Below are 27358 nucleotides of genomic sequence, written 5' to 3'. Positions count from 1 at the left end.
TGAAATTATATTTACTACAAATGGTAAAATTTTTTGAGTCAACATAAATACAGGTTCAAGATAGAACTACTGATTTCAGGAAGAATACTGAAGGACACACTGGATGTTTATAACACTTGTAACTTGAATTCCTCCTTTTCTACTAGTTTAACACGTTTGTATTTTTTCATATTAGCAAATACTTGTTCTTCTTCTGGATGTGTAAATTTCATGCAAGTCTTCAGAAAGCTCTGCGTAGTCTGAGACACAAGGCCCCATTCTCTCTGGTTTAACATGTCTCTGCCTAGAATGGACTGCAAAGAAGGAGAAGGAGGAGGAGGAGGAGGAGGAGGAGGAAGAGAAGGAGAAGAATAAGAATTTGTTGGTCTATACAACAAATTAGTAATGTCTTCATTTAGGATGTTGTAAAACCACCATTCTCATTGAACTCTGAAACAAAAGCTTGTTGTGTTCATGAGAAAATTCAGTGGAATGTTGTTGGGTGTGGTGGCACATGCCTAAAATCCCAGTGATTTGAGAGGTTGAGGCATTAGGATTGCAAGTTCAAAGCCAGTCTCAGTAACTTAGCCAGACCCTGTCTCAAAATAAAAAACAAAAAGAGCTGGGGATGATGATACCAAAAATAAATAAATAAATAAAAGGAAAAGGAAAAAAATGAAGGGAAATTGATATAACATATAGCTCAAATTTGCTAAAAATGCATGGTTGCTTAAAGAGATTATTTAAACGCATAAAATATTGGTCATTAATAATAGTAGTATATAATTCTTAGAGGTATGTATCTGTTGTCCATTTTAAAATAATCAGAGAGCCAATAAGAGTTTAGCAACTGAAAAACTGGTCATCATGCAATTCTTGGTTGTGTGATAAATGGAGTGATAAAATGTAAAATGAAGTGTAAGAAAACAAGGAAAGTGTAAAAAGGCATTAAAGAAAGTTTAAGTACATGGGAAGGATTGGGGAAAATAATTTTAAAAATCAAGAATATATTTATTTAATTATTATTGTAAGTCAGCCCATAAAAATTTTCATCAGACTCTGATCACCTCAATCATCTGCCTTTATTATTTTTTTGAAATAGTAAAATGCCAAATCTTACCCTAAATTATAAATTAATGATAAATTAATGAGTTACTACAATTTCAATGTTTCCCATTTCAGTGTGTGATGGTTGTGGATACCCTGTTTTGTGGTTTTATACTCAGAATCAAATTATTGAGGATTTTAATAATTTAGTGTACATATATTGCTTTTGTGTGCCAAATTGGTTCCTGAACAAATATATCTAAAGTGGATTTTAAAAAATACATTCAACCATATTTTGGCACAGTAGAGTTAATCCCTATTTTCAAAAACATGGTATTTGAATCATTTTGTAACATGAATGTTTTAGAGATAAAAGTCTTCCTCTCACTTAGCTCGTGTGCTGCCTCAGCCAGTGAGGGTTTCCTGTGAAATTCATTTCTCCATTCTTCGCATTTCCAACAAAACTTCCATGTATGGGAATGCACAGCCCTGCCAACTTATAATCTCCTTGAATGTAGAAATCTTGATTTTTTTTTTTCCACCTGTTATTCCCCAGTGGAGTGATTCTTCATCAGGTTACATGTGAGAATTTTCTTGAGAGTTCTTAAAAAAAACACACAGGTCTGGACCTGCCCCCAAACCTATGGAATTAAGAGAGGAAAATGGAAAGTACATTTTGAGGTCGTTCTGAGGTGATCCTCCTTAGTCCACTCCTTGAAGAGTTAAAGAAAGCTTTCACCTAGCAGTACTTAAGCGAGGGGTACAGAAGAAATGACATGAATTCCTAAATTAAATGCCCTGCTCCTCCACATTTCTGAGGCCCAATTCAAGATTTATATCTGTTTGGCAACCCTCACTCTTCCTGCCCACGTGTGTCTCTGTACTTCTGATCATCTACACTTATTATTCAGTCAGATACCGCTCTCCATTTTATACTGCCATTGTTATCCTCTAAAGAGAAAATGTGAACTACTAAGTAGGGACTGTGTTTTACTTGGCAACATCTCCCTACACCATTTTAAATCCTCTATTTCATGTATTTTATTTCCTTTCTAGCACTTTTTCACTATCTAAATTTATTTTATGTGTTGTTTCCCTGTATCTTATGTTTTCCCTTAATAGACTGTAAGGTCCTTAAAAACAAAGACATTGTGACTTATTCAAAGTTCTCTTCTCAGTGCCGAGAGGAATGAATGCCTAGTTCTCAAAATATATTTGATAAAAAATGAACTACCTAGAACAATGATTTTTTTCTTTTGCATAAATGCAATTATTTGTATATCAGGTTCACCTAGTTTCTGTTGTATCAAATCACCTGCTGCCCTTAGTCAAATCTACCAGTCTTTGTGCTGTAAGAATTATGTTAAGAGGTAGTAAAGGGCAAAAATTTTGACTTTCTGTGTTGAGGCATTCAACTACCAAGTTCATTTAAGGCTTTTTTGGTGGTTGAGGGTGGTGTACTGGGTATTGAACCCAGAGGCACTTACCCACTGAGCTACATCCATAGCCCTTTTTATTTTCCTATTTTAGCGCAGTGTCCCACTAAGTTACTTAAGGTCTTGCTAAGTTGCTGAGGCTGACTTGAAACTTGTGATCCTCTTGCCTTAGCTTCCCAAGCCACTGGGATTACAGCTGTGTGCCATTATACCCTGCAAGGCTCTTTTTCTTGAAGAAATGAGAAATCATATATTCTTTAGGATGGATAAATTCCAAGATGAAAAGTAGAACGTTAAAAGCATCTAAACAGAATTAATGTGTTTGTTAATAATATAGGAAATACTATCTATAGATCGGAGTATTTCTTAATTAATTGTGTCTGAGGATTCATGGATTGACTTGTAAAAATGATCATATTGTAATACTCAGATTTTGGCATGGACTGTAAAATACTCAGGGTTATCTGAATAAGTACATTACCATAGTTTTGGTTACAGCATATATTTTAGCAGCATTAAAGTGAGATTTTTTTCTTTAACTGAGCATTTCAAATATTAGGGTAGAGAGTAGGCACAAACAGGAGTTGCAAGTTAGAGACATTTGCCTTAGGGATGCCCTTAGCCTCATAGGTTAGGAAACCATCAATTTATCAGGATAGAGTTCCTACTTGAATTTTTTGAAATTTTTCCTTTTTTCTCTCAGACTAGCATACAGAGCATAAATAGTCCTACATTTACATGAGGCTGGTTTCCTACTCAGGCACATATTCCAGAATGCCATGACACATCAGGTGGTGTCCCACTGTGATGCGACTATGATGATGCTACCCTTTGGATGCATCATAAACCGCTCAAAATGATTAGTATCAATGTGAAGTATGTACAAGGTTTATGGCTTGAAAACAGTGAAGGGGATTACTTCACTTGCTCTGTGAGCACCTCCATTTATAAAATCACTTGATTCTTCGATGCACTTCCAATAGTGTAATTTCATGTCAAGGTTAGTAATAGTAGTTACCTACTGAGTACTTAGCATATGCTAGGGGCTGTGCTACTTATTTGTGTATCTTATCTCATTTGATCAGCTTAATAGCAGGTAGGTGTTTATTCATATTTTCACATAAGGAATTTGAGTCTTTCAAATACTGAATAATTTGGCATATGGTAGAATTTGGATATAAAAACCTAGATTGATTCAACTCTAACGTTCATATTAAGCTCTAAGCTATTCTGCTTCCATGATCTAAGTTGTGTGCCACAGAAATGTAAATTATCATTCTCTGAATTTCCAATTGGAGAAAGACTGAGCAATTTCTAACATTGAGCCCACTTTCACTTCAGATAGAAAGCAAACCATTTCTGATGATAGAAGAAAGAGTAAGAAAATGGGAGGTAAGGCATATGTGAAATAGCTTTATGTAGCTTGATATATATATATATTACTCTATATCAAAACATTAAGCTGTGCACCATAACTATAAACCAATGTTACTTGCTAATTAAAAAATAAAATAAATATATTTTAAAAAAGGAAAATTGGAACAACAGTGACACAACAAAACAAAACAAAATTCAAATGACACCTAGGAAAACATAAAGTACATTATAGGTCACCTGCCTGAGTTCCAAACAAAATCTCCATCACCACCTTTTGAAATTCTGGGCAAGTTTTTGAATCTCTGAATCACAATCGCCTCATCCACCAGAAAAAGATGACACTGCAGGCTCCTGCTTCACCCTGGAATGGGCAGTGCCACCTTAACAGCCTAAGTGCCCACACCTGGTCACACCCCAACACTTGGTCTTCTTTCCATCTGAACTTTCTGCTGGGAAGGACTTTCAGGGGCTGCTCCTCTTTCCCTAAACTTCCCAGGACAACCACAGGCACTATCTGGGCCACACCACTGAACTCCTGAAAGGCATCTGGTTATTATTTAATCTCCCTCTTTATATCCCCCTCCCATAAAAATATAACAGGTGGTTTACACAAATTCACTTTCAACAAATGTCGACTAGAAAACATGATTCATAACTCTTATTTCATCCTGCTGAATTATTGCATTATTTAGCCTGCTCACTGTGATATACCATTGAAAGGTTAGTAAGCTTTTAAAAAGTTTCTCAGAATTAGGACAAGAGGCACTGTGACCCACATTCCTAAAGAGGCTGTTTTACTGGCACAATCAGGGAAGAGATGTGTATCTCCAGGTCAAGGAGACAGTTAAAGAGGGAGAACAATGCAACTTGTTTCTCTTCCTTAAATCAAGAAAAATCCAGTTCTGGAGCTGCCACTACATCAAAGTTAAATTCAGCAGCTCCCTTCCTTCTCTACATTTTATCTACTTATGATTAAATGCCTTCCTGGGTTCTAGAAGGGTGGTCGAAGTTGATTCTTTTATCTTGGGATTTGAGAGGCAGAGCCTCTGGCACTACCCTTTGCCCAAATGCCAATGTTACCAGCAGAGATCGTTCCTAAGCATTGTTCTGCCCAGAAATCCTCTTTTCAGGGATCCGTTTAGTCCTAAATTTCTTTATCAGAGTGGCAAGAGGCCAACTTCAGGGCCAAATGAATTTGAATCAAATCTACCTGACACTTGCCATTAATAAGCTGTGTCAATTTCTTCTTTGCTTTTTAAAATCTGCCCTTTATCTTCCTGTAAACTGGGGAGATGATACTTTACCAAGAAGGTTACTGAGTGAGATGGTGTAGGTAAATTTTAAGTGCATACTAAAAGGACAACAAACAGTAATTTGGGCCAGAGCCCTGGACCACCTAAAAAACTGGAGAGGGAGATGGTTTGAAATTCTGGCCATTTCAGAGTGGGTGGCAAAGGGCTCTTGATTGATAAAACCCGTCATACCTGAAGCAGCTTCCCTTTGGGAGACTCTCTCCTCATTTAATGAACTTCATTTATCCTCACTACAGACAGGCTATCATTGCTTAGTCACTCTTGGTCTTCAAGAACTTTAACATCCTAACCTGGAGCTTTTCTATTTAATCCTTTTCTGTTGTTGAGGTTTTTTCAGATAGTTTGAAACTAGAACTTTTGACCATCAAGTACTACCTCCCAAACTCCACTCGCACTCTAGATGACGGGTATCTTTTTCTCCTTGCACCCAGAGGTTGACTTTCTATTTCCTCCCTGCGGCTGTCTACGCACGAGGGAGGTGGGGCCCCCGCCATCCGTGTGTGGTTTTGGGGTAGTAACTTCTGAGGCGGCCTCCTGCCTCCACCCACGTCCGCGGCCGTGACGTCACAGGCGGTGGCTCCCTCCCCGCCCGGCCCTATAAAGCGGCAGGTGCGCGGGCGCCTGCTGAAAGTTCGCACACCTTGCTGCCTGCCAGCCGGTAGCCACCGGAGATCCCGCAGTCAGCCCAGGGCGCCGGCGGCTTCCATCACCCGGAGCCTGGCCCGGCCTTGGAACACCCGCGCACACTCGCTCTCCTGCCCTCTTTTTTCACCACTTTGTCCTTCTGCCAGTAGCTGCCGTCTGAGTTGCTCCAGAGACCGAGACGCCGCCGTCCCGAGGGACCAATGAGAACTCCGCTGCTGCCGCAGGCGCCGGTGGTGCTGCTGCTCTTGATCCTCGGCTCAGGTGAGGATCGGCTGTGAACTGCCTGGTTCCTCCCACGGCAGGCACAATCTGTCGCCTTTTGAATTTTGCCACTGCTTCTCCAACAAACGCTCTTCGTGCCTTGAAATCTGTCCCGCTACAGGCGATCACCCCTAAGGTTACTCCCTCGGAAAAAGAAAGAAAGCCCAGACAAGTGTGTAGCATCCAAGCCAGGAGGAGCGTGCTGAAGAATATCTGTACTTTTACTTTAGTCCTGCTGATGGAGAATTCAGAGATCCTTTGATCCTAACCTTTCGTTGTACAGATAAAGAAACCGAGGTTCAGAAAGGTTTCCACAGAGTAGTTAATTCCTGACCCAGAAGTGTTTGCTGTCTCCTGCCTAAATTCTCCCATCTCCTCTGTCTAGTGATTGTATTTTCACCTTTCACTTTAGTGTCCCGGGGAAGATTAAAATCACCACTCTGATGCTGTTTTATTGAGACCTAAAATGTAAAGCAAGATAAAGTAGAGTCTTGAAACTGGGCCCCTAAATCTTACATAGTCCTCAAGTTTCTTTCCTATGCAAGTAAAAATAATGATGAAAATGACAATAATAATCATCAGTCACCAAATTTACATTTTTATGTTGACTTTTACATTTTATATATATGTGCATAATTTTTTTAAAAATGTGAGCATATATTAAGAAAATCTAATCTTCCTATGTAGAACCTGTAAATATGGGGCAGAATAGCATTTTAGCATATATAAATGTATTTGGAGTGCAAAGTGATGGGGATATTTTGACATCTGTTAAGTTACATTAATTTGGCCTATTTTTTTTTTTTTTTTTTTTTTTTTTTGCTGTGCTGAGGATTTGAACCCAGGGCCTTGTGCTTGCGAGGCATGCACTCTACCAACCGAGCTATATCCCCAACCCTGGCCTATTTTTTAATGTGGAGATTAATGTAGACTATCTGTGGAAAGAAAACCCTGGATAAAAGAGGCTCTGTAATTGGAACAGCTGAGTTTGCTTCTTGGCAAAATGTGAAGTTGCTTTTGTAAGTGACTCAATCACAAACAATAGCACATGTGCAATAACTGCTTTGATATCAGAAGATAAACATTTCTACTTAACATAGCTGACTGGTGAGAGAGGCACCCTGCTTCATCTTTTCTTTCCTTAATCTTTCCCCTGCAGGCCATCATGCTGTTGGATTGGATCTCAATGACACTTACTCTGAGAAAGGGGAACCATTTTCCAGGAATCACAGTGCTAGTGGACTTGAGGTTACTTCAAGAAATGAGATGTCATCAGGAAGTGAAATTACCCCTGTGAGTGAAATGCCTTCTGGTAGTGAACTGTCCTCAGGAACTGACTATGACTATTTAGAATATGATGCTGAAGTCCAAATATCTGGCTATATCGTGGATGATTCAGTCAGAGGTAAGTAGAGGATAAAGGGGAAATGTAACCAAAGGGATGTGAGTTTATATGAGCAACATTGCTTCAGAAAAGTGTGAATTGCTTACCTTCTAGGTAAATTGAGTCAGAAAGTTCTATATAGGGTCATATCCTATGTGTTTAGAGCATTAATCTGTTTTACGTTTCAGTCTGAACTTCACAACTTTACTAAGTAGGCATCATTTTTCTCAGGGTACAGATGCAATAACTGATGTTGAAAAAGATTAATTATGTTGCCCAAAAATGCACAGGTACCAATGTTAAGCCAGAATTAGAACCCCATTCTGTTTTATTCCAGATATTATGTTCTTTCACATTATGCCATATGACCTCCATGCTAAGACAGAAGTAGAACTTAACCATTCCTAGCTGCTTTATTTTTTAGCATTTGTATCCCCTTCCCCCAACTCAACCTTCCCTAAACTGCATTTAACACAAGGCAACAGAAAGAAGTAAATGGGACAAAAGGCATTAGACTTTCAACCTTTAAATACTAGATGTTGAGAAACTGGTAATGACATTAATGCCTTTTAGAAATAATAAAGAACAAGCATGCATAAATTTTATATTGCTAAAATCATGATTTAACCCCAAATTCCAATTGTCAGTTAAAAAATGACTCCTTCTCGTGTTATCTGATCTTTTAAAAAGACCCTTTGCTTAAAATGAATACCAAAGAAAGAGATAAATGTTGTTCAGTACCCTCATATTACTTTGGAGTTTGAGGGAAGAAGGTGCCATCAATAAGTCAGATCTAATGTACTAGGAGCATCCATCTGGAGCAGGGCAAGATAGTTTCAGAGCTCTTTAAAGTCTTTTCTTTTCTGATCAGTTTCCCTGACTTCTCCTCTACCTGGCTCCCAAACGAAGCTGGAGAAGAAAGAGCAGGTGGTACCAGAGGGAAAGAGAGTGGTTTAAATGTGAGCTGGGCACAGATTTAGTGACCACTCCACTCCCTTGCTTCTGAACTTGGGTTAGGGAAAAGGTTCAGTTACAATTCTCACAACTGGATGAGATTAGACCATCCAGGTATCTAGCAACTGGTATCTTAATCATATTTTACATTGTTAAGATATCAGAAAGTCAAATCCATTATAAGTGAGGCTAATGACTGGTGTTTAGATTACAATGCATTATAAATTAGTGTGAAATCATTGGTTAACTCTGTTGGAAAGTTGTTCAGTTAAATGTCCATGGGTATAATATCTATTGCAACACTTTAGCATGGGTACTATTATTTGCCTCTATCTGTGATTTGTAATCTATCTGATAAAGTAGAATAATATTCATTTAAAATGTTTCTCTTAGAAGACTTACTCTAACTTGTACTTTTTTTGGATCAGGAAAATTTCAATATAAAAGTTATATAACCACCTATCAGACATTTCTCCTAATTTGAGTTTTGTTAATGTTATTATAATAACCTGCTGAAATATTCATATTTATTTATCATTTTCTTAATCATAGAGGTTCTATCTTTGATACTCTTGTAACCTTCACTGTGGTTCTTATGTTTTCTATTTAATGGGTGCTATGTGACCCTTAAGACAAATGATATTTTCTCTTTTCATTGGGCTCTGTTTGCTAAATGCTTCATCATATAAACCTATTAAGGTATTAGTATAACAAAATGTACAGCCCTAAATGGAAACTTCCCCTCTATGACTTTAGCATAAAAGTTACACCCTACATAAACTTTCTGTAGATTTGATAAGTTAAATGTCTAAGGCATCAATTAACAAATATTCCTGGACTATTTTCAAATAGATCAAACACAGAAGTGAGCACCCTGAAAGGTATCAATTATGATTTGTTGCAATCTGTGAACTGGAAAAATTAATTAATATGTAATTCTCAGGTTTTTGCACCCTCCAGTAGTACCCACAATTCCCAACTATAATAGTGAACACAAGGCCATTATGAGTAAATAAAATCAGCAAAGAAAACCCCAAGTTCTATTTTAATCAATGGCATTGACCTTTTCCAAGTGAAGGCATAGTATTATGAAAAAATAACAGACTTGTCATCCCAGCAAAGTCATTTTCTAACTGCATATCCTAGGGCAATTTACTTGTCTTCCCTGAATTTCAGTTTCCTCATTATGTCATGTGGATAACAGTGCATTCAGTCATGATCTAGATTCAAGTAAATTAATACTCATTGCCAAAAACTTGGAATGGATTAAAAATTCAAGAAATGTTAAAAATGTTTAATGGATTTTCTTAGACACATTATTAATACTCATGATGATGATAATGCATATCAATTCAAAATATGTTGTATAAATAAAATGTGTTCAGATTTTTAATTGCTGTACAACATAGATATTTTCTGCCCATTTATTGTGTGTAATGTGTTAAATAAAGAGATAAACATGGTTGTTATCCCCATGAGCTCTCACTGCTGTGATTTCTTTGTCTCATGGATCCAAAATAATATTCAAGATGAGAGGGATTGTTGTAAAGAAATCTTATTTTCTTTTTTCAGTTGAACAGGTAGTTAAGCCACAGAAAAATAAAACAGAAGGTGGAAAGTCTTCAGATAAACCCAAAAGAAAGAGAAAGGGAGGGAAAAATGGAAAAAATAGAAGAAACAAAAAGAAGAAAAATCCATGTGATGCAGAATTTCAAAATTTCTGCATTCATGGAGAATGCAAATATATAGAGAACCTGGAGGCAGTAACATGCAAGTAAGTTTTAAATAATTACATAGAACTATGTATTTCCTATACCATATCTGAAATCCCTAGCTGCAGAAATCCATTGGTTTTTTTCCCAGTGTATAAACCAATAATCAGCACACTTTTTATTAAGGGATCGAGTAGAAGATATTTTTATGGGCTAAAATGTATGTACTTATATAACCAATTAAAAGGATAAAAACTCATTCTTAACTTAAAGGTTGTAAAAAAATCTGGCAAATGGCCAGATTTGATTTGTAGGCTCTATTTTTGAGGATCCCTGGTATAAACCATTTGTTTTACAGTGTGCAATTTTTAAAACTTCTTTTTAAAAAAGATCCTTAATTAACTGTTCACCTGATTTTTCATGTTGTTCTAGTCACGTTGTCTTCTAGCCTCTCCTCCAAATCTGCTAACATATTAAAAGATAGTGAAATGTATTAACTGTATAAGTCACTGAACTCATTAGCTGGTCATAAAAGAAGCACAAAGAATAGCAAGGTGTGTCTTCTTGGAGTAACACACCCAAACTAATCTTGACTTGCTGTCATATTAATGGATATTTAACAAGAATGCATTCTATGTCTTATGATTTTGGAATAAAAATACAAGGCATAACTTTTTTTTTTAAAATGTGGAAATTACATAGCTGTCCTTGACTTAGAAAGTGAACTGGAAATATATGTTTTAGTAATAATTTCTAAATGTGTATTATTTACAGATGTTATCATGATTATTTTGGTGAACGGTGTGGAGAAAAGTCCATGAAGACTCACAGCATGGGTGACAGAGATTTCTCAAAAGTTGCATTAGCAGCAATAGCTGCCTTTGTCTCTGCTACAAGCTTCACAGCTGTTGCTGTTGTCATTACAGTCCAGTACGTATCACCCAGCTTTAAAATTCCTAATAAGGTTAATTTTCTTCAGTATTCCTATCACACCCTACTATCATATTTTAGATGAGTTGTTTTTTGGTGGCATATGATCTTTGAAGAATATAGTCAGATTTATATTACTTTGCCTACCCTAAAAACTCAACACATGAAGTCTTTTTTCAGAACTAGCCATTTTTTGAACTCAAAAATGGATGGTTTTATTGCATGTCATACTTTTCTCACTGTTATTTCTGAATCTCAGAAAGTGCTGGTATGTTCTATGAATATTTTAGGATGAAGCATGTTTCCCAGGAAATAATTAAGGTCTGGTTCATAGTAGGTTCATAGCATCAAACACACTGCCTTGGTATTAAAAAATCACAAAGAACTTCAAATAGGCAACCAGGAAGAGACATGTCTCTGCTTTTCTTACAATGCAAAATTCTGAGTTCATAGTTTCATAACATGGTGCTGATTTATTCATAGTTTATACCTATTTTGGTATTGTCGAATAACAGTAATAGGAGAATATAAAACAAAACAAAACATTTCCTCCAGATGACCTGGTGTAGGAAGCAAGAACAATTCTGTTAGTGCTCCACTCCAGCAGTATCTTCCCTCCGTTACTAACAACATCACACACTTCATTTCATGACCAGTGAAAGCTGAAACTGGCCTGGTCTAGGTAGAAGGCACTGATGGGTACATAAAACGGCTGTCTATCAAACAGAAGTTACTGAAGGAGGGAAGTTGGGGGAGGCCTTGAATGGCTCTGTGATGATTCATGTGCCACTGGAAAACTTGGGAAAAGCAGTGGACTCATTATTCTAATTTTAGGTCTTGGTAAATTACTCTTCACTGGATCGTGTACATGATCTGCCACTACTGTCCTTCAGGAAACAAGCGGTTATCTTTTACTATTGTTCACTATTATCTTAAATGCAGAGAAGAAAGTGATAAAATGACACATAAAGAAGCTTGATGTATAGTTTACATTTGTTTTGCACACCCTGGAATTTATTCTGATCTTCTAGTACCTCAAGTCAGATATACAAATGTGTTTAGGAAGATACCCTCAGATAAATAATTATTATTTAACATAGGAGGATAGAAGGAAAAAAATGCTAATTATGAAAGGTGTCTTAAAATAATTAAATTTTTAATTGTTTGACTTGCAATGTTTAATAATCCTTTGGAGAAATACAGAAAACTATCATGTTAGCACTCTTAAAATTAGGCCACATTTTCCCTCCTTTTCTCTCATATTCTTGTTGTATATGAAACACAACACAAACATCAAGCCTAAGTTACTAGGTTTTCCATAACAGAAGTAAATTTTTTCCTTAAATATCACAATGAAAGTTCTTATGATTTTGATGATAATGTTTAGTAGATTGATTAAAGACTTACTAGATGGGGATGGGAAGGACAATAGAATGAGACAGAGATTATTACCCTATATACATATAAGATTATACTACTGGTGTGATAGTACCACATTCAGCCAGAGGAATGAGAATTTATATTCCATTTGTGTATAGTGTGTCAAAACGCATTCTACTATCATGTATAATCAATTAGAACAACAAAAAAGTCCTACTAGAAATTGAATTGCTTGTATAATACCAAAATTTTTTTGATTTACTGAGTTTTTGTAGCAACAAATGAAACTAGAAGGAAATGTTTCTATTTAGAATTTTTTTAAAACTTATTTTTAAGCTGGTTTTAAAAATTCTAATCATTTAAATTGATGTGTATAAACGTGAATTCTGGGTATTATAAAACTATTTCACCATCTTCTCCAAGTGTGCATTTGGCAACTGTGCTAAGTTCTGCAGGGAAAAAAAAGGCATTCGGATATGTTCCATGCCTTCTGAATGTTTACATCTGGAAGACACATTTAAATCTCTGTTTTCTGGAAATATGTTTATATAAAGGCAACATAAATGTCCCCTTAAAAGAGAATACTGGTGGGATTTTATAGTTGAGTTTAAGTTTTTGTTTAGCATGAAGTATACTGCTCAGTTGTCTATAAGAGCTCATGAGAAGAAATTTTCTGTACTCAGGAAAACCTCAGTCAACAAATAGATAGATGGGATTTTTTGGTAACAGTAGAATGTCTTGTTCTTTCAAGGCTTCGAAAAAGATACTTCAGGGAATTTGAAGAAGAAGCAGAAGAACAAAAGAAACTTCAACAAGAAAATGGACATGCACATTCAATAGCATAACTGAAAATAATACAGGTTAGACTTGTAAACTTGACTTTAGATTATATCCTGTACTTTTGAAAAATATAGCACTATTAATCTCAAGAAAAATGAGGAATATGTTCTTAATTATGTTCTTAATTATTACTCTAATGGCCATATTAATGTATTATTCTTTAAGTATGAGATTGAGTTCAGTATTGAGAATGAGCTATGAACTTATTGAGTCTTAAAAGGTATATAGATATGAGAGAATTCTCAAAGAACTTAATGTTTAGATAGGGGAAAATGCAAAGAATCAGAATACTAAGGGAAGTCAAATAAGTGTCACAAGAAAGGAACCAATGGAATATGAAAAGCTTCCGATAAAAGATAGAATCTAGTGGGAGGCATTTTGGGAATAGGAAATGGCGTGTATTTAGCATGGCATTGAAAGTAAACCTTGAAGGACTGGTGAGATTGGTACAAGCAATTATGAAAGGAAAGGGGGATGGATAATAAATGCGGAGAGATGGAACAGATCATTTTAGAAACTTGTAGCTCAAATGAGTGTAGAGGAGAGAAGGTTATAAGGCTAGTTTGAGCTCACACAGTGGAGAGCCAGAGTGGGGTGCCTGCACTAAAAAGCTGAGGAAGCAGGCACAGTAGATCAAACACTCCTTTTAAAGAGGGGTATTTATTTGAGAGTAACTTGGTAAATAAATATATATGTGTGTATATATGTACTATATTTATTTATTTATTTATTTTGTCAACAGGGAGAGCTATAGACGGGAGGGTGTGATTCAGTGGTAGAATGCATGCTTAGCAGCTGCAAGGCTCTGGGTTTGATCCTCTCCACCAAAATATAAAAAAGGAGAGTTAGCATGTTATAGGAAGAAGGTAAGAAATATGAAGAGGGGTATTTCATTAATAACTAAAGTAAGGAGTTCATGAGAGGAAAACTTCCAGCAGAAGAGGGAGGAAAAGAAATCAAGGTTGCACTTAAAGTGGGTCAGAAGAAAAAATTTCATCTCCTCAGACATTTAAGATGTCACCTCCTTAAGGTGCTGTTTTTCTACTGTAAGTGGGTTTAAGAGTTACTTGAGATGGTTGTTAAATACGCGTATTCCTATGCCCAATGCTCAATCTACTGAATCATAAATTTTATCTATAATGAATGTTCCAGATAGTTCTGATGCTTTGAAAAACCTACTATATTTAATATTGGTTAGGTACAGATATTATGTTCTGAGCCTTTTACAGAATTAGTCCCGTAACTCATGAAATAAATTATTATCCATAGCAATATTAATACTTAGTATCTATTACTTCAAAATTTTAATGTATTGGCTTATGGTAATGAAGCTAAGATCACCATATAAATAGGGTAGATTTTTGGTTATTTTGTACCATCAAAATTTCTCAGTGTAGGTCCCAGAATGATTTTAGGAAAAGGAATATGCTGTGTTGGCATTTAGTGGCTGCCTATTAACTGGTAGCTACTATTATTATGCCCTTGGTACTAATTATCCTAAATTAACTGCATATCATAAATATAGAGCCACTTAATCTCTGTTTTTAATTGTGTCCACTGTGTAGATTTAGTTAGGAAACCTTATTTTCATTATTGTTGCCTTTTTTATTAAGCAGAAATTTATGCAACTGGTATGAGTATTTGTAGTTTTCTAAGTAGGCATATAACCCAACCAGAAATGAAAGGGGATTCAAGCTGAAGTGATACTATGTCTCTGAAAAGCTTTTAGGATTTTTCATAAGACAATTTTGAAAAAAAATTGACAGAAATTATGATTGCTGATTTTTCATTGAAATTTTCTTAAAACTATGTTGGAATTAAGCTTATTCTCTAACACTTTATTTTCCAACAGGATTTCAGGTCAGAGTCACTGCGAAGTCACAACTGTAAATGATGAATTGGTCCTCCTTTCAGTGAAGAAAATGGAACCTTTTTGTTCTGATGGTTTTAAACTTTCAATTGTCACTTTTTTATGCTAAATAATTTCTGTACATAAAAAGATGCATGGAGATAAAAAATATTTTTTCAAGTTGTAAATAATTTATTTAATATTTAATGGAAGTGTATTTATTTTATAGCTCATTAAACTTTTTTAATCAAACAGATTCAGAGTTTGAATATTAGTTTTGAAATTGCAATACTCCAGGATATTTTGCTCCTGACACTTGATTGACCATTTAAAAATAATCTCCTTTTTTTGGTACTGTTTTTATATTTATTTTTAAACATTCCTTTTCTTAAAAAATACTCAGAATGGGAAAATTATAGCCACGTACTCTTGCCACAAACAGTAATAATTTTTTCATTAATAATTCTAATTAGCCTTTCTTATTCCATGTAGAACTTGTACCAAGTCTTGTTCATTGTGAAAGTATCTGGTGTCAAAATACGATACTGCCTTTATTATAGAAGGCCCAGATATTATAAAAGGAAACAAACTCACTGCTTTTCACTGTGATCATTACAAAGAGAAAATAATGATTTGCATATTACAAATATGGCATTTTGAGAGAACTAGGAAGTTTTTACATTTGAGACTTCTTTTCTGATATCATGACATGAATGTACGAGGCATGTAAAAACCTCCTCTTGATACTATTTTCTCACAATCTTTTAAACAAATGTACGCCTGCATTTTGGAGGATATTCTTTCAAGAACATTAAGGTTTTAGGGTGACCACAGTCTGGTGTCTGACTAATCAACCATGTCACCTGAGTGCAAAACAAAACATTATAATGTGTGTGGGGAATATTTTGGAAAAAAATAAACATAATATCAGCAATCATGTCATAGAACTTCATGAGTAAAGGTGCCTTAAGCATCAACACTTCATCTGTCTCTGGAAACCATTCACCAAATCATTTTCTAGTGATTATGGAACCATTTGATTCTCAGCCACAGCTGCATATCATCAGCACCTGAGTTTGAAATGCTTGAACACCCAGATTCCCTTTTCAAATTTCCGACTTCAGTGGACTGGGGTGAGTTGTTGGCACCTGTATTTTCAAAAGATCCTTAGTTGTTTTCTTTATGCTGCCCAATGTTGAGAGTCTCTGATCTATCTTTCCTTGAACATCTTCAGCACACATTTTCCTCAGCCTCCTTCACTAAATTTTAATGTAGTGCTAGGTATGCAAGTCAGAAAAGCCCTGACTTGGAGATACTCACCACCTAGATGGCAGGAGAGGCAGAGGCGTCCTGTCAATGCAGTGCAATAAGCAAGCCAGAGATGCAAGGGGGCCAGGGAGCTCTCAGGTAGCCCAGCTTGTTGCATCAGGGAGACCGTTCGGAGAGATGCTACCTGAGATTATCCTTGAAGGATGAGTGGGCATTATGAGAGGATATTGTTAAAAGCATCAGCAAAATGACAGTCATCACACTTGAAAGGAAAATAACAGAAAATAGTTCAGCATTATTGAAACAAAGTGTGAAGTCAAAAGAAACTGTGAGGAAGCTGGGATGGTGAAGGCAAGTCACCCAGGGCCTGTAACCTACGCTCTAGGATCTGGGGGAAAAATTCCCAGCCAGTCAGTGGAGGCAGAGGGCATAATCAGGTGGATCGCAAGTTGAAAGCCAGTCTCAGCAACTTAGCAAGGCCCTAGTCAACTTAGTGAGATCTTGTCTCAAAAAAAAAAAAAAAAAAAAAAAAAAAAGAATAGAAAAGAAAAGAAAGAAAGGGCTAGGGATATGGTTAAGTGGTTAAGCACCCTTGAGTTCGATCCCCAGTACCAAAAAAAAGAAAAACAAAAAACAAACCAAACCAAGACAAACCAAAATTAAAAAAAAATCAACAACAACAACAAAAAAAAAACATTTGGCTTAGAAGCAACTAAATACTCTAGGTGAAAAATGGTCATGATTTAAGGTCAAGAATCTCTTGAAATAGTTTATTGAACGTTTTAGAAGGGAACAATGCCTTTCACTTATCCTTGGCTGAACAACAGCTCTTCTCTGTTATGGAAAAGTGATCTTTTCTAATCTCTAACAGATTTATGAGAAAATAAGAACCAGCCTGGTCAGTTAGTCAACTAAATCAACCCGACCCTCACATCTGACAGAGAGGAAGATCAGGTCTGCATGTGTGGTGAGGGGAACTTTGAAGTATTGGGAGGATCCAACAAGCAGTTAGATACACAAGTCTGAAGTTCAGTGAGGAGAAAAATTATAGAGTGGGAATTATCAACATACATTTGGTAACTGAAGCTACAAAGGCACTGAGGCTATCGGGAGGCCATAATGAGAAGAAACTCTTTCCAATGGTCCCAAACACTTGGAGACTGCTATAGCCACTGTGAAGGATCTAAGTACTTGCCTGTTATGGCATGTACTTTTCTAACTCTTGAAACAAAGATTACAAATTCAGGATAATGGAGTTGATGGGAAAGAATCACCTTCATAATAACAAATTAAAAAATCTCAAATTTATTGAATACTTTGATATCTCAGGGACTCATGTGCCTTATACATTTCCTTATACTGTAGATAAATTTTATAGATAAGTAAAGTAGAGCTCAGAGAGATTAACTTGTCCATGGTTACACAGCTAGTAAATGACAATGTTAGTTTCTTTGTTTTAGAATTGGTCCACTTAAATTTCTCTCTCTCTCTCTCTCTCTGTCTCTTTCTCTCTGTGCCTCTCCTTTTCCTGTTTTTTCTATAGTCAAGGTGTTTGTTTTGGGTTTGGAGAATTCTATCTGCTTATCAATTTAGCATTTTCAATTGCCACTAATTTAAAAGATATTTAAGTATCTCAGTTATATTTTGAAATATAAGATGGAACTTTTTATTTAATCTACCTAACAAAATTTACCAATCTATCTCCTTGCTCTTCACCTCTTAAAATAGACTGATCTCTTATTTACAATGTGCAAACAATAAACAATAAACAGAGTTGAGGACATATCAGTCAAATAAATCTTGGAGATACACAATTAAAATTGGATGCTGCTCTTTAGTCAAAATAGGGACTCCCATTTCTGAAGAGGCTGTTGTTCAATTAATTTGATAGCATCTGAATACATGTGTTTTGCTCAAGAGAAAGGCATTTTATGAAGTGCTGGTTGGATTAGGTTGGAATATCATCATTCTTTCTTGGATCCAGGTCCAACCTAGGATTTGTAAATAATGCATCCATTGCTTCCTTTCGTAGTCTCAGAAGCTAAGTCTAGAGCTAAATTTAATTTCAGATTACTATCTGGAAGTTTAAAAAGGAACATGTTCCAACAGCATTTGTCCTCTCCCTAGGTATCCGCAGCACTGTGGCACCTTGGAAAAAGAACTAAGTATCACAGCCAGATACTAAGAGCTACTCCTCTGGGAGTTCATCTCAGAACAACTGAAAAATTTCCCCATCTCTGTTATACCCTAAGCTTTGTTGCTTACTCCATATGTAGAAAATCTATTTTGTACCTCAAGAATTACAAAATTCTGCCCAGCTTCTTTCAGTAATCTTTTCCTCTTGGACATCTTTCTCCAGGTAAATATATAAAGGTAAAATATACAATAGGTAAATACATAATAGGTAAAATTCTCCTGTTATATATTCTCAGAGGGCTTATTCATATTTCAACTGCATGCTTATTTTTGTAACTCCTTACTGTCTTCCTCTCCCTCTGATGTTTAAAGCTCTTAAAGGCAGGAATTGAATTTTTTTCTCCGCCCAATAAATACATGTTGATTGAAGAATAAATGATTAAAGGTCATCTAGCATCATCTCCTCTCATAACTGTCATCATTACAGAAAATATTTTTGCCATGGAAAAAAATTACATGGTTTTGAAATACTTGATCATGTCTTTGCTCAGCCGCAAAACCCCTTTTATGGGTTATGGACCAACAATATGGACCAACTCTAATATTCATTTAGAGTGTGTTAAAAGTATACACAATTTTCAGTCAGTTTTCATGAACCTCACTGGATGTTCCATTCAGGGGAAGTTTCCTGTATCTAATATTATCTTTATTATTAGGTCCTCCTTTTATCCCTCCTTTATTTATTAAACCAATGTCTTTTGTTAACTGCGTGAAGAATATTGAGCAAAATAAATAAAAGAAGAATGTGAAGATAAATAAAGCAGTCTTCATTCTAATCACTATAACATATAAAAGGCAATTCAAGAGGAAATTACTCAGTCATAATAAAATGCTGTTACCTTACTAGCCATATCCCTACCAAGTCTGTTTTTCATGGTTCACCATCAAAAAGTGTCTCAGTGTTTTATAAAATAGATTAAAAATAGAATTTTCTTATTAAAGGCAGAAAAAGGATTTCTATGTATAAAATATATTTACATTTTAAAATAATTTTTAAACTATGAATGAACTTGATAAAAACTATATAACTATAGAAGACTTTAAACTCAGTGACAAAGCTGTAGATGTTTTCCCTTTAAGATTGAAGCAAGTTACCACTGTCACTACTATAGTTTAATATAGTACAAAAATTCTGATCTAAGCTTTTAGGAAAGAAACAAAAATAAGAGTTGCAACATTTTGTGGGAAAGAAATGAATGTGCCCTTGTCTGCAGACAATACAGTGATCTACCTAGAAGAGCCAATGGAATCGATATACCAATAAAAGAATTTATTAGAGAATTTTGTGGAATTGTCAGATAAAATACAACATTCCAAAAATTAATAGTTTTCCCTATACAGACAACTTAGCTCAATATTAAAATAAGAAAATAACATTCACAATTGTTAACAAACTGTAATACATATGTGTTAACAATGAATACATAAGATTTCATTGAAAAACATTTCAGATACCTATTAAAGGACAACCTTTTAGATTCCATACTATCTCTCTTTTAGATTTTATACTATAAATAAGTTAATTGTCTCAAATAATCTTTAAATTTAACAAAATATTAATAAAAATTCCAATTGGATGTTTTCAGGAACTTGAAAAACCATACTCTAAATATTGTGGGGTACATCGTGGGGAAAAGCTGTCATTTTAATTTTAAAAAAATCAAAATTGGATGCTTGATTTATTGGAACTTTTAGCTATTGCTCTATGTGGAGTGGAACTTAGTCAAATAAAAAAATAAATATACCCTATTACCCAGCTATACACAAAGTGAAATAAAGCAGTGATGGGCAAATAAACCAAATTAAGCAGACAGCTCAGAAACAGTATGTTGTTACAAGATAAAGATAGCACTATAAATTAATAAGGAAAAGACTGAGTGCTTAGCAAATGTTGTAGATAAAATGTAGAATGTGAAGAAAAATAAAATCAAATAAATATCAAATACCATGGTCAAAGGACACTACCACAAGGATTAAATGTGAAATGTGAAACTACAAAGTTAATGCAAAATATTGTAAAAATGCATTTGTGAATTAGGAATGTACAAGTATTCATGCAAAACTCCATAATTAAAAAAACAAAAATATTTATTTATGTCAAAATTAGCAAATTCTGTTAAAAGAACGTAATAGGAGAATTGGATAGTTGACAGAATGAGAGAAGAAATGTACAATGTCTAAAATCAAAATGGGATTATAATACTCAATGAATGACTTAAAGATGAACAAAAAAATTAAAAAACTTCAATTTAAGGGAGAAAAGGATATGAGTCAGGAGTTCTCAGAATTTGAAAACTAATAAGAATGTGATTCGCTTTGGTGAAAATTAGAAATAAACAGCCCTTCCTCTAAATAGCTAGAGTTCCATGCCAGAGTCTTCAAAACATGGACTGGAGGTCCCCACTCAGAGTTTTGACTGGACATCTTTGTGAGTAGACAGCACACATCCATATAGTATGGCCCTGCACATGGAGATGTTCAAATCTTCTCTAAAGAACAGAAACACAAATCAAAACAACAATAGGATATCACTTTATGTCCATCAGATTCATAAAAAAATAAATAAATAAATAGAACCTGGATAATGCCAAACATAGGTAGAACATAGGGATGCATATTACTGGTTGGAGATTAGCCCAGAGATGCCATTCTGATAGTACTTACTCAAATTAAAAGTGAAAATACTCTCTTACCCATAGTGAATATATCCCTGAGACATATAGGCTCCAAAACAGACGTTCATGAGGTTACTCATTGTGGTACTTCTATGACAGAGGAGAATTAGATGCAATCTGCATGTTCACCACCAGGTAATGAAAGTGTCAAATGTGTGGATGTGCACTGGGAAATACTATATACCCATTAGAAACAAAGGAGGCATATCCATAGTATTAAGGGTAGATTTTATTTTTAATGTTAAAATTTTAAAAGATGGTGCTTAATCAAATAGGTAAGAAAAAAAACCCATACAATTACTGTAAGCCTTGTATTTACTAAAATCACATTTACAAAGTCAAAATACAATTCATGTAGAACATGTCAAAGTTAGCTAATGGTGAAGGAAAGGAGATAGGAGCAGAAAAGTGGTGGAGAAGGTAATGGGAGATAACTAAAGAAAATAATAGGAAGTCTCCCAGCGATGTTGGTAACATGCCACAGAGAGGATGGTTAATTCCACCCTCTGTCCCTCACCTCCAGATATAAACCAGGTAGAAGGCTTCACTGAGGAGGTGTCATTTAGTTGACACTTGAGGGATAAGAAGCCAAGATGAGAATAGCAGTGGCTGGTTGACAGTGATGTGGGAAGTTGTGTTAACCCCTTCATACAATGGTTTCAAGGGAGAGAAGGGAAGGCCACATCTCCCACAGTATACTGCAAATGTTTAGATTCCTTGTGAGGGCAATGGGAACAATGAATTGGCTTGCACGTGAAAAGTCTCTTGACCTGATTGACATATTATGTTACTGTGTAGACACTGAAAGGACAAGGTGGAGGAGAAGGCAGCTTGAACCAGGATGGTGACAGTGGCAGTGGCAGTGGGAGAAACACGGAGCTGTTGGAAGAATAGGAAATGCTTAGCTTGGGCAGAGGCCTTGGGAAAATAACTCTAGTTAAAGTATAATTACTGTTATTCCAAAGGAAAAGAACTTTTATTGTCCCAATCCTTTATGGGTTGATTTTGGTTTAATGTAAATGAACATTACCTGAGACCTGTGTAACAGATTTCACTGCCCTGAGTTTCTAGATTCTGAGTCAGTGAAATCATCTAACCCAAAATATGTCTGAATCTGTGACAGAAAGGAATGGGTGGCAGAAAAGCATCTGAGTGGTATGGAGAAGTCAGGCTAAAAGATCTTTATGGTCTCTTCCATTTTATGCAAAAAACAGACTGTATCACCAACTAAAATGTAGCATGCATTATTGCTAAGACCTAGGATAATAAAAACATTAAGGTCACTGTGGTGGCATGCTTATAGTTGGAGTGAATGGAATCAGGTTTCAAATGTTTCCTTGAAGGACCTGAGCTTGAATTATTTTCTTAAAAGTAACTTCAATTATTTTTCTAGAGGCACGTGTTTATATTAATAAGTTTTATATTACCATAAAAATACCTGATATAATCAACTTATCAAGAAAAAAGTTTGATTTTGATTCAGTTTTGGAGATTTCAGTCCATTTTTAGTTGGCCCTACTGCTTTGGAGCCTGTAATAAGGCAATACAATATGGCAGGTAGTGCATGACAGAGCAAACTGCTTACCTCATGGCAGTGAGAAAGCAAAGACAGAGAAAGGAAGGAACCAGATTCCCATTATCCCATTTGAAGACATGTCCTCAATGGCCTAAGATCTCTCACTAAGCTCCATCTCTTAAAGGTTCCATCACCTCCCAATAGTGCCACAGGCTAGGAACCAAGTCCTTAATACACAGGCCTTTGGGAACCCACTTAACCAAACCATAGCAATATTCATTGCTTAAATTGAATATGAAATAAATAAAAATCATGCCCAATTCCACCAATTAAAAATAATGGTTTTAGCATTTCAGTAAGTATCCAAATACTTTATAGACATATATGTTATAAAAATTTATAAATATAGTCCCATATCTAAATATCATTCTATAATGTAACTTAATGTTAATATAACTTAATGTTTAGCCAATTCCTGGACATTTTGTAGATAATTTTGAAAGCAGGGAAAGGGAACAAGGTATGGATGAGACTTTCTAAATAAAATTTATGGCAGTTACCGTAAATTATATGAATAGAGAACAAAGTTTGCCTTAGCGAATAGTAACTAGATTCAAGGGCTTACCTATCATCTGGCAAATGAGCTTTAAGCAACTTCTGTGTATAAATCCATGTATTACAACAACTATTAAATATCAACTGTGTCACAGACAAAAGTACTAAGGTACAGGGTTTTAACAACTTGTTGAAGGTCACAAGTGGTGGATTTGGGAATGGAATGCAGGAATCAGGCTCCAATCCGTCCTTTTGAAGCAACACACCATGCTATCTTAGGCATGAGATTGAAAGGGATAAAGAACAGAAACTAACAGCTTTCCCCTCTGGTTAGTGCAAAGGTTATGCTTCTGAGCTTACTGAATTTACTCCCATAGGGCTCAATGAAAGGCAGGTTGTAAGCGATGTACAGTATACATCATGCTTTCTGTTAGCAAGGAATGCTTCAACATTTCATACCACATCTGAACAGACTCAAGGTGACTCTCCCTTTGTATTGGAGTATTTCCAATTTCTATCTTACCCCTTGTTGTGGACTGAATGTGTGTGTCCTTCTACAATTCATATGTTGAAGCCCTGTCCCCTGATGTGATAGTATTAGCAGGTGAGGACTTTAGGGGTAATTAGGTATTGATGAGATGAGAGTATGGTTCTCACAATGGGATTATTGCCTTTATGGGAAGAATCATCACCAGAGCTTCCTCTCTCTTCCAGGTGAAGATACAAGGAGATGATGTCTCTTTGCAAGCCAGAAAAAGAGATCTCAGCAAGAAACAAATCTGTTGTACCTTGATCTTGACTTTCATCTTCCAGAACTGTGAAAAATAAATGACTGCTATTTAAGTCATCAAGTCCATGGAACTTTGTTATAGTAATCTAAGGAAGATACCCCTCTTACTTAATTCTTCCTGAAATAAGATGATGACTTATGTACTTGGGGTATTGATAATAGGTGAAAATCCAGTGGACCATCATTACTAGAAATTGGAGGCACCGACTAGGAAAGATGAGACTCCCTGGACTGGTCATACCTCCATTCTCTACATTCTTCTTGATAACTGTGAGCCAACTGGCTGAGCTGCCGTTGATCTGCCTGTAATTAAGAGGGTCCATCAGATAGGTCCATCTATAGTCCTGTCTTTCTTCACTTTGGAAGGCAAAAAGCATAAAGCCCTGAGAAAGCTCAGATCCCACCACTGTTGTTCATTCCTGGTTTACCATTCCTACCAATTAATCTTTGAACTCAATTTGTAATTTTCCCCCTTATTCTTAGTTGTTGATTAGGGCTTGAAGAGAGGAGGATAGAATAATTGGAACCCCTGACTTCCTACTCATTCTGATTTGCTGAATTTTATACTGCGGGACACCTTAGAATTACAAATTTCTTGAAAATCATGATCATTCGTACTTTTTTTGTTATTTGTAACTATAGTTGGTCCATGGACTCCTTGAAGTCCATTCATTAGCCACCCAGGGGTCCATGACCCAGGATTAAGAATTCCTGAATTAAAATATTGTAGCAAATCTTACATGCCTTAATTCTTTTTAAATCTATTGAACTTAAAAACTGTTTACTGTTCTCAAAGACGTGGCTTCAATTTTAGGAGTTTGTAAATAAATTTAAATATCCTTTAATCATAGCCTTAATCCTCTGCTGAACACTGGAAGGCTTGATGAACCACACAAATAGCAAATTTCTCCTCCCATGGAAGAAAGTTGAGGTAAATATCTAAGGGTAGGGGATAGCAATTGGAAAAAAATAAATGAGTTCAACAGATTAGAGTACCAAATATAGAATAAAGTAGAAGAAATTATAAATGCAAAAATATTGGCAATAATGGTGTTGAACTCTGGAGGCATGAAGAAACCATTCCTTTATGCTTTTGAAAGTGTGCAAAGTAACTTGTGAAAAATTATAAGAATGGACAAACAACACAATGATCAGGATGGACTACTTAGAACTTGGTAAGGACTAAAACAAATGCCCTGTGAGAGTCTGTAAAAATCCATGAGTTCTTTCTCCATTACTGCTTCTCCTTCCCAATTTATATGGAACGTTTTCTTTCCAGGTAAGGAAAATTCCTGAACAGTTTCCTTTTCCTTGCAGGATTCTCATTTGTCAGGCTGAGGATTACATGGAAACTATGCTTCATTGTTAGGGAAGAAGTGGGCATACATATAGAGTGAACTTAAGAACAATCAAGTTGCATATTCAGCTGTGATAGTTCTTAAAATATATTTTCTATTATGTGAGTTTAGCATTCATGCACACACATGTATATAGCATGTACATTCACATCCTAGTTAGTGAGAATGTATATACTCACTTCTTTGTAAACATATTAATTGTCATGCTATAGAACAAGGCATTGTGTATCTCTGAGATCCTTACCTATCAAGGAGGAGGAGGTATTGCTGAGGTCCTTGTTCCAGGACACTGGCTCTAATGATTTTACCAAGCCATCCATGTAAACACATCTTTAATACCACCAGCGATTTTCTATTAAATGTCTACAAAATTAATTAACTAATTTAAGGTATTCTGGGATTCTAAGCATGGACCAAAATCAGTGACCCATTAATTTTCAGATGCTTTTCTTAGAAGAAGGTCATCTGTCACTTAGGAGGTAACTTGGCAACCTGCCTATTGGGCTTCCCCCAAGCATCATTTCAAGCATGTGACTCACTCCTTGAAGGCTTTTCATGCCAGTCAGCTACCTCAGTGCTAGGGACAAAGGCTAGAGATATGCCCAGGTAGATTGACATTAAAAGTAAGCAGGAAAAATCTTAACTGGCCAAGATTCAATTGGAGATAAATTATAAGCACAGAGAGCAAAACATTCAATTCAGTCTCAGCTGACTTGTACAGTCACTCGGGTTCCCTAAGGACGTCAGAAGTATGCTTTCGCTAAGATATGAACTACCACCCACAGGCACAATACCGAGGTGACTGGTTGACTCTCAGCTCACCCCTGCCTTGTGTACTTACTAAAAGGTCCTGTGTGGTGAGGAGGGGCTTGAAGGAGTCTATGTTCTTTCCTGATCAGGCCCAGATCTTTTTGTGTGATTTTGTATTCTCCCCTCTGCATGCCATTTCCCCTTGTTTATAAGGGATTAGGCCTTTCCAGGGAGAAAAGATAATGTTATCTTGAAAATACTATGAACTTTGCAGAAAGGAATGCTGGAAAGACCAAAGAATGCTAAGTCAGAGTTAGTAGTCCAGGGACTTCTGCCTGGTAAACAGTCTCTGCCTTTCCTGAGCTGTCCTTTATCACTTAACCTCAGTCTCATATGAACATGAGAGGCTTAGAATAGATGGCTGTAAACGACTGTCTTCGAAAACCAAAGTGGTTACAGTTGAGTGTGATTACTCCCACTCAGAAGCTTTGTAAAAATTTTTGAAAATGTAGCTAATCTTTCCCGGAAGTTCCTCTACTCCTTGCCACATATAATTCCTGAAAGTCACCCAAGTTAGAATTATTTTAGCTAAGTGGCACCAATGGCTCTTCTAATACATATCCAATACATTTGTTTTTAACATATGAGCGAATAAGGGTTTCTTAGACCATATAGAGGGATGACTTCTTGAGAATGTGAAATATCTTACAAGTTTGCTGCTGTTAGACTGATGGTGAAATATAATGAAATGAGCATTGGATTTGCTATGAGAGATCTTAGATGTGAGGCTTGAATAGTCTTTGACATGATATGCAACTTTCCTAAATTTCAGTTCTCTCACTTGAAAATTGAGACTGATAATAACACCTATCTCACTGATCCACAGGATTCTGATAAGAATCAAATCACATCTGAAAATGCTTTGCTAACAGTAGTGTTATTGGATGTGTATGATATAAGAAATATACATTTGGATTTTGCCACTGGTTCTGGGCACACAGCTCCTAAAAACCTTTGGAGTTTCCTAGAGTGATAAGAGTGTTTTTTAAATATTCTAAATAGAATACAGATAGCTGGTGAATGGAAGGCCCTAGGCAGTTTAAGGATGGGGACTGACCACCAGAAAGACATCATAAGAGGAT

General features: G+C 35.9%; 1 protein-coding gene and 1 long non-coding RNA gene across 2 annotated transcripts; one reads left to right on the top strand and one right to left on the bottom strand.

The window, feature by feature from the left end:
• Positions 1-103: 103 nt before the first annotated feature.
• Positions 104-5922, bottom strand: LOC306669853. The gene is made up of 3 exons (XR_013766225.1): positions 5793-5922; positions 1415-1667; positions 104-293 (listed from the first exon to the last, which is right to left on the bottom strand). It is a non-coding gene; the product is annotated as an uncharacterized lncRNA (long non-coding RNA).
• Positions 5919-15363, top strand: AREG (amphiregulin). The gene is made up of 6 exons (XM_079153131.1): positions 5919-6058; positions 7218-7463; positions 9969-10170; positions 10883-11038; positions 13170-13278; positions 15111-15363. Exons 1-5 carry the CDS (start codon positions 5998-6000, stop codon positions 13261-13263), a joined length of 759 nt encoding a protein of 252 aa, XP_079009257.1. The 5' UTR covers positions 5919-5997; the 3' UTR covers positions 13264-13278; positions 15111-15363.
• Positions 15364-27358: the final 11995 nt, after the last annotated feature.

Source organism: Sciurus vulgaris (genome assembly GCF_902686455.1).
Source record: "Sciurus vulgaris genome assembly, chromosome: 9".
Lineage (NCBI taxonomy): Eukaryota > Metazoa > Chordata > Mammalia > Rodentia > Sciuridae > Sciurus > Sciurus vulgaris.
Note: the sequence above shows the minus strand (reverse complement) of the source record. Positions and strands in the feature narration are given on the sequence as shown.